At 35.6% G+C, this 10,406-nt stretch overlaps 3 protein-coding genes across 3 annotated transcripts; 1 reads left to right on the top strand and 2 right to left on the bottom strand.

Annotated features, from left to right (window-relative positions):
* Positions 1 to 2,178: 2,178 nt before the first annotated feature.
* Positions 2,179 to 5,957, bottom strand: LOC109862605 (OTU domain-containing protein 5-B). The gene is made up of 12 exons (XM_020442680.1): positions 5,315 to 5,957; positions 5,132 to 5,224; positions 4,773 to 4,864; positions 4,421 to 4,542; positions 4,192 to 4,334; positions 3,955 to 4,110; positions 3,719 to 3,875; positions 3,421 to 3,632; positions 3,223 to 3,342; positions 2,987 to 3,142; positions 2,720 to 2,897; positions 2,179 to 2,482 (listed from the first exon to the last, which is right to left on the bottom strand). Exons 1-12 carry the CDS (start codon positions 5,459 to 5,461, stop codon positions 2,325 to 2,327), a joined length of 1,734 nt encoding a protein of 577 aa, XP_020298269.1. The 5' UTR covers positions 5,462 to 5,957; the 3' UTR covers positions 2,179 to 2,324.
* A 245-nt stretch (positions 5,958 to 6,202) lies between these two features.
* On the top strand, positions 6,203 to 7,992 carry LOC109862606 (actin-related protein 10-like). The gene is made up of 5 exons (XM_020442681.1): positions 6,203 to 6,473; positions 6,549 to 6,701; positions 6,780 to 7,064; positions 7,146 to 7,425; positions 7,511 to 7,992. Exons 1-5 carry the CDS (start codon positions 6,394 to 6,396, stop codon positions 7,817 to 7,819), a joined length of 1,107 nt encoding a protein of 368 aa, XP_020298270.1. The 5' UTR covers positions 6,203 to 6,393; the 3' UTR covers positions 7,820 to 7,992.
* Positions 7,993 to 8,089: 97 nt separating this feature from the next.
* On the bottom strand, positions 8,090 to 10,306 carry LOC109862607 (eukaryotic translation initiation factor 3 subunit F-like). The gene is made up of 5 exons (XM_020442682.1): positions 9,223 to 10,306; positions 8,982 to 9,151; positions 8,730 to 8,912; positions 8,427 to 8,648; positions 8,090 to 8,339 (listed from the first exon to the last, which is right to left on the bottom strand). Exons 1-5 carry the CDS (start codon positions 9,329 to 9,331, stop codon positions 8,166 to 8,168), a joined length of 858 nt encoding a protein of 285 aa, XP_020298271.1. The 5' UTR covers positions 9,332 to 10,306; the 3' UTR covers positions 8,090 to 8,165.
* Between the last annotated feature and the right edge of the window lie 100 nt (positions 10,307 to 10,406).

Raw genomic sequence — 10,406 nt, 5'->3', positions numbered from 1 at the left:
TATGATTGCATATGAAGAAATGCAAGAAATCGTCGTCACTCATGATGTCATATTTGTGCAATATTTTCACAATTTGCCTATTGGAGGTATATACTGTGGAAATGCATAACGACTTTTTCGCAATTTTTGACAAATATTATTTACAAAATTTTATTTCGACAAAACTGTTGTGTTATGGCGAATCATCTTAGTGCAATCATTGCAAAATCGTCGCCATTCATGATGCCATTTTTGTGCAATATTTTCACAAATGTGCCTATTAGGGTGTGTATTACATACCATTTTTTTCGACGTTTTCTGAATTCAGGGGCGTAGCACACTTGGCTTCTATGGTAGGAATGTTGCGAGTTTAAATCTTGCTTTTTGCAACTTTTTTTTTAAATAATAAAATCTGCACTCGCAGAGACTATTGTGTGACATACTTTATGAATACTGAGAATTTATATCCGTTTTTTATTAAGCATTTCCGAATAGTTAATAAAAATTGCACTTTATTTTTTGCTATTTTCAAGAGATTTATCTCTACATTCTGGTATATGATTAGCAGATGACGACTACATACATGAAATGTTTCCGCCTTTGGTAAAGAACAGGAGAATCACAAAGAACAGGAGAATCTGTTCTTTGTGTAGATATATCTGCGACTTTACTTACGTTGTGGTTGCTGTTTTTGAATGTTAGATTAGGCTTAGACTCATTCTAGCCAGCGTTTACAGTACTTGCAGTATCGCGTCTTGTGCAATTTTGTTGTACAAACAATGCAATATTTAAGTGGCAGTAATCGCTTCAGCAACGAGACCGAGAGAAACACTCTTCCAAAATCCGAAATCAGACAAGAAGAAAAAAATTTTATGAACGTTTTTATTTATTGTTAGAATTTATTAAAATAGTTTGAGGACGAGTCTAGCCGTAACAATTCATAAATTTTTCTCACAATTCTGTTCCACTTTTGGTTGCTTTTGCAGAAATATATTTAATGTGAATCAGTAAACATGTCAGACAAACAAGACTGCGACCGTTTAACAAACGCATGCATGTTGCATGCGTGGAAAAAAGATACCAAACGAGGTGGGACATTTAACAAATAAAGAGTTAACAAATAAAAACACATATGAATATTTTCAAAAACCGAAAGAAGTCACAAGCAAACAATTTGAGAACATTGTGTGTATATGTAGATAAAAAATAATATACGTCAGATGTTAAAAATAAATGTTTCAAGTTCTCTGCCAACAATATATATTGGATGTCGTTTTAAACAAAACTATAAAATCAGGAAGAAAAAAGTAACGCGATACGTAAGCAGTAAAGATACGAAGTTCGAGAAAATTCTAGGCAACAAAGTATTATCTGTTGTCCTTTTGTGCATGCAGAAAGCGAGAAGGCAATTTGTTTCTATTTGTTTACAAATGAAGATCGATAATTTATTGTAGATCTTCTAACATATTATCTTTCGCTACATGTCGAGAGTAATAAATTTTATGATACTACAACATACTTAAAGCTCGGCGAAATCTGAGAGGACAATCTCTGGTGGTCCCCTTATTATAACGTAATTACCTCTGGTTAAGTTAAATACCGATAATTTAAAAAAAATGCAATTACAGATGACACTTTTATTCCTTTTTNTTTTTTTTTTTTTTTTTTTTTACAAATAATGCAATGTAGATTTCTCTAAAGCATTTTGACCTATATATACTATATATCGAGGAAAAACATCACGATTATCAAACAATATAGATTCTGCCTACAACAAATTGCATGCTTAATTTTTTTATGGTAATAAATGTCGAGCCACAAAAACGGAGGAGTGTACCATTAATGTGAGATATTAGTGGTTATTAAAATTAACGCGATAAAATTTGCCTTCAACATTTCAGAATGATAAAAATTATTTTGGCATTTTGTAATAACACAAAAAATATCCACAACGAAGAAAGAAAAATATGTGTGTATATATATATATATATATATATATATTTAGATATATAAATATATATATATATATATATGAATATGTATATATATATTTTTTTTTTTATAATATATTTCTAGCTACTGTGTTAACAAAGCGTCTAAGGACTATAAATGTACGTACTCGTGGAAAACCCCATACGTATTCTACGTATGGTTGTGTTGTTCTTGAGTGACACAGAGAGAAAGAAAAAACAAAGGAAATAGAGATTATTGCAACATTTACTCGCGGATAAGAAAGCAAATCACCTTATGCCCTAGCACATTACGGGATTAGATGATACTGCAATATATAAATGTATATATTTTTACTCTGATATTTTTTGAACTTTGTCGCAACCGATCGCATTTCAAGAATTGTTAATAGAACTGTTAGACTCTATTTTATTGGCGTTATCACTTCCAACAGACGTGGTCACACGTGATTGCTTCAAACTATCCAAGTATTCTTGTTGCGACGTCGCCAACACTTGTGAAAGTATGTGACTATCTTCCCAATCCGTCAGACCTGTATACATAGAAAAAAGGCCAAAACTTTACAAAGACTTTACTATCAAAATGTCAAGAGATAAAAGATTACCAATCGCAATTATATATGCACTATTTAGGTTTTATCGCAATATCTTTACAAAAGAAAATCAGATATACAAATATTTGATATCCAAATGTAATTAAAATTATTTTTGTTAATCAAAAAAATAAACTATATAATACTTGAAAGAAAAATATTTCAGGATTGTCTCACCAAACACTTCAGGAGGAAGGCGATTAAACAACGAAATGTCAGGAGACGCATGTGCCTCTTTACTGCTTCCTGGCACAGGTTCTTGTTGCATCGTTTTCAAGTCACAATCAATAGGATGGGATCCTTGAGGCGACTGATGTTGCGGCGATCTCTTGCTATATCGTATCGCGTCGCTGATCTAATAATAATAATCGTAATGAATATATTTTTCACGTAACATTTTGAACTCTCTGCCGTAGCACGAAACGATCAGTGCATGAAACAAACCTTCGGAGAATTGCGTAAATTATCCTGGCTAGTTTGTGTCGTGGTGGGAGAAGAGGTATGGCTACGCTGCTGTCCGCGACCTCCATGTGAATGAAAGTGTGAATGATTATGTTGCGCGCTCGTAACTGTGCTCGTACTGCTACTACTGGCTGATCGCTTGATTCAAAAGTTGCGTCTGAGTTGTTTTTGTTTCTAACAGAATAACTGGCATTGACAATGAATTTGTTTTTACTTACTGCTTTGCGCATTTCGTTATCGCGCAACCACTGCAAATAACTCTCTCGTGCCACTTGTTCCTCGATAGCTTCGTTAGTTGCTTCCCAATCCGTAGCCTTTATTTTATCCTCGAGCATTGTCTTTTATGAAAATTTAGTTATCTTAGAAAATGTGTTTCATATTTGTAAAGTCAAATGCTTACTGTTTGTGATGATTACCTGTTCAATATGTAACTCCTCACTTTGACGTACTGCGTCAGATATCAAGGCGCGATCAGCAGCACCAGGATTGTACGACGGTAAACCAAGCCCAACGCCTATAGTAGCTTTGTACGGATCGACTATGCTGTTGTAATGACTGCCACGCTGATAAGACAATCTGATCGGTTCGTTATCACTTTCTACCATAGTATGGAAGATATTGATAGGTTCTGTGTAGAAAAAAACAAAAAAAAACGTGATCGTACGTCCATACAATAACACGATATCTTGCATCGTTGATAGAAAAAAAACATACCAGTGCTATAACAGTACAATTGGATGCTACGATTGTACATTTCTGACATAGCTTGCATTTCTATATGATTTCCATGAACATATTCTTGCCTTTTCCTGTCTACATAGGTGCTAAAATCCTCTGCTACAAAATGTGAGAAAAACTCCTGATTGGAAGCCTGAAGGAACAATCGTAAATCCCAGTCAAAATAATATGTGTGTTACGTTTTATTTTCTCGCTCCAATACCAATACTCACGATATAATCCATACAGTGCTTTCGTACAATCCCGTGCATTTCTTGGTCACCGTAAACTTGATCCGCTACCGCTCTAAACAAGCAAGCTCCGTCCTCCGCCATCTTTTTTATCACGAGACCCTTTTTCCGTATGCGTTTCTCAAACCACCTGTCTCTCTGTATTGTTAAAAATACAAAATTTGTGTAAAATACGCGAAAGTGTCTTTATGTTAACGTTGAATTCAAAATTATACCGACTTCTTGCCATTCTGCTAATGTAAGATTATTTTCACTGCGTCCCATATATTCATCTCCACTATTGTAACCATTTGCTAATTCATGTTCCAAATTCGAAGCGTTTCCAACAATGCTCATTCGTCCATTAACATTGTTGTCTGTACCTGAATAAATTGAATTTAGATACTACATATCCTCTGTTTCACATTGATCGTGTATTATCTTAATGATTCAGGTACAAAGAAAATACCTTGTGGACCATTGCAAGAAGCAGCGGGTGGTGTAGCTTGCCTCTCACGGTCCCTTTCTCTTTCTCTTTCTCTACCTCTGTCTCTTTCTCGCTCACGTTTTGCACGTGTAGATCTAATACAGCTACAAGAGAGATTAGTAGATTTCTGATTAAAGTAGATTTTGTAGAATATCTTTTACATGTTTGATTTCATTTAAAATATATTAAAATATATTGTAAGATTAAATATTGTAAACAAATATATATATCACAATGTAGTTTTATACAAACATTTATATATATATATATATATATATATATATATATATATACACATAGTTTTTTAAATAGCCTTTTGTAGCCTTTTAATTACCGGTGAGGACTAACTCTTTGCCGGTGACGTTTACCATGACTTGGACCACTTCCATCTTCAAAATGTTTGTCCTCACGGCGGTCAACATTTGCCTGTAAACAAAACCATTGTATATTATAATCAAATGTGGAATGCTTCCCGCAAAATTTTTTACTTGAATATTTAATTAAATATTTTAACTGAACATTTGCTTGCAATTAATAAAAATATTTTTAAAATTATTTAAACAAAACTTTTTTTATTGACATTATCAGTTATCATAGTGTCAGATTTGAGAAAGTTATTTGAGAAAATTCATGTTATTACGTACAAAATCGATATAAACAATATCAAGGCTATTCAAAACAAAGAATATACACCTCATAAGAGTTGCCGGCTAGTACTAAAGAGCCAGATCCATGGTCGGTTTGAACTCCGTGTAAATCAACAGCAAATCCGCTGGCACCGCGTACCTAGTCAGCCAGAGTCGACAAAACTTCTGTGTTAAAATCAGTTCCTTAAGTAGCGAGAGGAGAGAGAGAGCAAATCGCCTTCCGCCTCACCTGATAAGGACTGTTCGGCAGGGCGATGCCGCCTGGATTATGCTCGTTCTGTACCACACCGTGATGAACGTCTTCGGGACCCGCGCCACCCTCGCGCGTCCTGTCCTTCGGCGTGCTCCTGTCCTTCTTCTTCGACAATATCGTCATGATCTCACGCGATCAATTCTCCTCTCTCTCTCTTTCTGTCTCTCGGTCTTGTTGTTACTTATCCAGTTCGGATTCGCAAATCCGGATTTTACCAGTCGGCCCGCGGACGGAGCACGCTGCCAAAGGAAGTTCCCCAACAAAGCGAATCGTTTCCCGCTACCGATATCACCGCACACACACCTATTTGTTATTTTTCACGACACAGACTGGACTGCTCACGAGTTCCAATCACGGGCGCACTCCGTTCCGAATCCTTGTTCCGGCTCCCTTGGCTCCTTCGTTGCGTCACGCTCGTTACGAAAACCAGCTAGAAACTTCGGTCGGGATGACGTCGTATTTGCGACCACCGCGCAACATGTCCGAGCGAAAGCGATACGACGTCGTCAATCGTTGCTACACTCGGAATGTTTTGTCAGGCGGCCATGTTGCTCTCCGTGTTTGCTGCTATCACAGCTTCGTTTACAGGGGAATGCACGATCTATATAGAAAGGACACTGCGGCGCGACGCACAAAATCCACTATATACAACCAATGTAGCAGCGCGACTCCGCGTGCCAGCCTTCCAGTATTACGTAATTCATACTTGGTGTTCGTAAAAAAATTCTCCCATATGTGTTCCAAATAATAATAAACATACACGAGAGAGCTATCGATCATGACGTGTTCGCGCGACACAAAGGCAGTCTACGCGTTCTTTTCATTGGACGCTCGTGACTGGCTGACATATGTTTTTTTTTTTGTTCATACGCTACGTATCCCGCGCATTTTATTCATTTGTGAATAAGTCCTAATACATGTATAGGAACTAATGTTGATAAACACATGATTTTGTTTACCTGTTTTTTTGTTTTTTTTTATTGTCAAACAAAATACAATTGTTTTGACTGTAGTTGGAATAGGAAAAACGTAAAGACACCATAACAACGGACAAAATGCTTCGCGGATACGAGAGCGTGAGATTTATTTCGGACAAACAAATGGTGGTTCTCGATATTGGCAGTGCGTACACAAAGTAAGCGTTGGTAACAAACTACAGGCTGCTACGTTTATGAAATATGAAATAAAAATGATTGATTAAAACACAAAGGTTTGGCTACGCGGGTGAAGTGTCTCCACGTGGTATCATACGAACGGAAGTGAGATGTCCAGAATCAAAGCAGATACGCAGAATCATTGACTATAAGGATCTTGACGATTTGTATCAACTTCTTGTGGAATTTATTCATCTAATGTTTTTCAGGTAATTTCGTGTTTCTGTATTTTCCTTGTTATATATATGTTGCACAGTACAATCTTTAAATCAATTTTTGTATATTAGGTATGTTGTCATAAGTCCAAAAGATGCAAGAATACTGCTTTTGGAATCTCCATTGGCAGTGACATCATTCAGGGATACTTTCGCAAAAGTGATGTTCAGACACTTTGAAGTTGGTTTGATACTGTTTCTGCCAAGTCATTTAGCAACGATCAGTACTCTTGGTATTGATACAGCTTTGGTATTGGATGTGGGATATCAAGAAGCAACTCTAATTCCAATCTTTGAAGGAATACCGATACTCAAAGCTTGGCAAGCATTGCCTTTAGCCGGACAGATAGTGCACGAGTAAGTTTCACATTTCTCCTTTTATGTATTTGTATCTTTTTTTTTTACAAATAATGATAAATAGTTTTTATTATTTTACAGAAACTTAAGAAAGTACTTCAACAACATATCAAAGGATATAGATTTGTCTGAGGAAGTGCTGGAAGACATCAAAGTAAGAACATGTTTTGTAACTACATTGGAAAGATCTACAAAACTAGGAACAAAAAGTGCTCCCACTCATCCTCCTGACGTTGTGCATCTTGGTGTCAAGAGATTTTTAATACCTGGAGAAATAAGGGAAAAAGCATTTGAAATATTATGGGAAAGAGATAATGATAATCTCTCTCTATCAACTATGATATTGGATGCTATTGTCAAGGTAATACACAGACAATATTTTTACTAAACAGTAACCAAATCTTATATTTGTATTTCTTATCTAATGTTTGCAAACGTTTTGTCAGTGCCCGTTGGACACGAGGCGAGTGTTAGCCGAAAATATAGTACTGGTTGGAGGAACTACCATGACCAAGGGTTTTGCGAGCCGTTTAAAATCAGAGTTACTGGAATTGGTCAAAAGTGATTTGTATAACGAAAAGTTAAAGGTGCAGTCGTTCAAATTTCATACAGCACCTAGCAAACCGAATTACACAGTATGGCTGGGTGGTGCTATTTTCGGTACGACAGATTTATTAATGCGATGTGTAACAAAGGAAATGTATTTAAAAACAAATCGAGTTCCTGATTGGTCCAATTTAATAGATAATCAGTAGGATGAATCTTACGAGTTATAAACGACTTCATGTTTTGAGATTCAAAGAGATAATCTATAGAAATTAAATAGGGAAAGAAATTTATATTTATTCCTAATATAATTGTAATTACGTATTTGTAAACAATTAGATATTGTGTATATAATTTGTGTAATCGAATTGTTGGAAACAAGCTACTTTTTATCATTTATTTATCTATATGTATGAATATATTTCTGCAATTTTTATTATAATCTTGACTGATCCTGAATGACATTAAGAGTACAGATATATGAAAACTATTATTATTATTATTGAGTTTTTTGCTTTACACATATGTATACATTGTAAATAAGTAAACACTTAATTACAGAGTTGTGAGTAACGTTAGTTTTTCATTGAGCTGTAATTGAGTTTTTATTAATTGAGATAACGCTACGACCATCAAGAGATCCTTAACATTACTATTAAACATATTGTCAAACTGATCACTAGTCATTTTCGGCACGGAGTGCACCATGTCCAAAAGAGCTCTGCCTACCTAAAAGGATAGAGACATTTTGTATTATGTATATATTAGTAAGATAATAATTTTATAGCAAAAAATATATAGCCACTCTATATTTACTTGATTATCTGGCAATTGTTTTCCCGCTAGAACATCATCAACATATGTAAGCACTTGTTCTAACATTGAAGAAAGTTTGAAACAAGCTTCTGAGACTTGTGCAAGATCCATCATGGGTTCTATTCCTCCAGCAGATTTCATTCCAGACGCTTGTATGTGAGATTGAAACTGTGTTTTGGAACATAATTGCAATCCTACAACTTCTGGCTCATAGCATGTAATCTGTAACAAAACATCAATTTAAAATATATTTTTACAAGTTTATTACAAATATACATTTGATTTAGAGAGAACTTGACAAACCTGAACCTTTACTGGAGTAAACATAGAACCTTGCTTCCCATTGGGTACTCCTAGTGGGACACACACATAAGCTTTAATTGCCATTCTTGTGGTATTTGCCAATGTAGTATCAACAGTTAAGTGCACTGGATTGTTACATTCTCTCACATAATACTCATGGATAACAGAGGAATGCGTAGTGACCTAAACCATATTGCTGTTTAGTTATGGTAATAGTATTTAGATGTGTACAGAAGACAAATTATGGTCAACCTCATTGCCAGTAGCCCACCAGCCAACTATGTTCTCTTGTGCATTAACTCGGTGATTCAAATCATACAAGTCCATTCCGTAAGTCAAATCCGCTTCTACTTGACTTTCGGATTCTTTGTGTGGCACGCAAAAGCAATTAGTTACTTCAACAATTCCTTTCTCCACAGTACCTAAAATAATGAGACGAATGTCAAAATTGTGTCAAGAAACTTCTTTAATATACAAAGAAAATATACATTACCTAATAAAGTGCCAATAACACGCAGCGATTCTGCTTTTCGTCTCTCATAGGCGTCCACAACTTGAAACAACACTACAGGATGCACTTTAACGATAAGGTTAAGCGCCATGTTTAATGAAATCCCCGAAAATATGCTCCAATATGCTCTTCAATCAAAACTTGTCAAGAACCCGTCAGAAATCTGCTGGTTAGGTCTCCAGTGTTGCCAACTCAGTAGGATTCCTACTAAACTTAGTAGTTTAAAAATAAGCTGTTGTAGGAAAATTATCTATCCGTATTACGTAGGAAGTCTAGCAGTTTTTAACTTCTATGACTGTAGGAAAGAAAATAAAATTCTACTGTTCTCAATCTTGTAAATTTGATTTTTTTTTGTTCGGCCAATTGACCAATCAAATATTCGCATTCGTTATTTGTTCGCTAGAAGAAAACTTGCTAATAAAATCATGTGACTGATAAATTAACCAATCAGAGACTGCGTTCCGATATTCACTGCCAGTACTGGAATATATAGCACATGTGACATAAAGTATAGACTTTTAGTACTGCTATATCTATCTAACCTATCTTTACATTGTAAGTTATGATTGCGTTTAGCAAACGCTTCTTTGGTATGTATGCGTTAGTGTGTGAGAATGTTGGATGAATGGGTTTGTACGAATGGCCAAGAGTGAATGTTCTAGGCGACAGCAGGGGAGTCTTCTTTTGACGAGGAATCCTGACGTCGAGAGTATTAATCGCTTCAGCGAGATTAGACCTCTAACGTAAAGGAACGGAGCTGTCAGCCACAGATGTAGAGAGCGTGTGGGGAAGAGTGAGGGTGAAACACTTATACGAAACACTTTGAACTTTTATTGAGTAACACTTTCACAAATACGTGACCACGAGCCTTTCGCGCCACGAGCCAGATCGCAACCAGGGCCACCAAACTGCCATATAAATTCTATGGGACCCGGTGGTACCAGCATTTGTGGCGCTCTCTGAAAAGTCTCGTTGGTAAAATGGAACTAAATTCCAACATGGCGTCCAGTGTTACACACCACACACACACACACCACACATATATATGCATCTAGGTTAGGTTATTACACTATTTTATTATTTTTGCTTTAAATAAAAAACAATAGATAGGTTTTTTTTATTGTCATAATTTATTAAAATATATATAAATATACATAACGTACATA

The sequence above is a fragment of the Pseudomyrmex gracilis genome, unplaced genomic scaffold (assembly GCF_002006095.1).
Source record: "Pseudomyrmex gracilis isolate BER0280 unplaced genomic scaffold, ASM200609v1 scaffold_2060, whole genome shotgun sequence".
NCBI lineage: Eukaryota > Metazoa > Arthropoda > Insecta > Hymenoptera > Formicidae > Pseudomyrmex > Pseudomyrmex gracilis.
The sequence above is the reverse complement of the archived record's forward strand: the minus strand, read 5'-3'. Positions and strand labels throughout refer to the sequence as shown.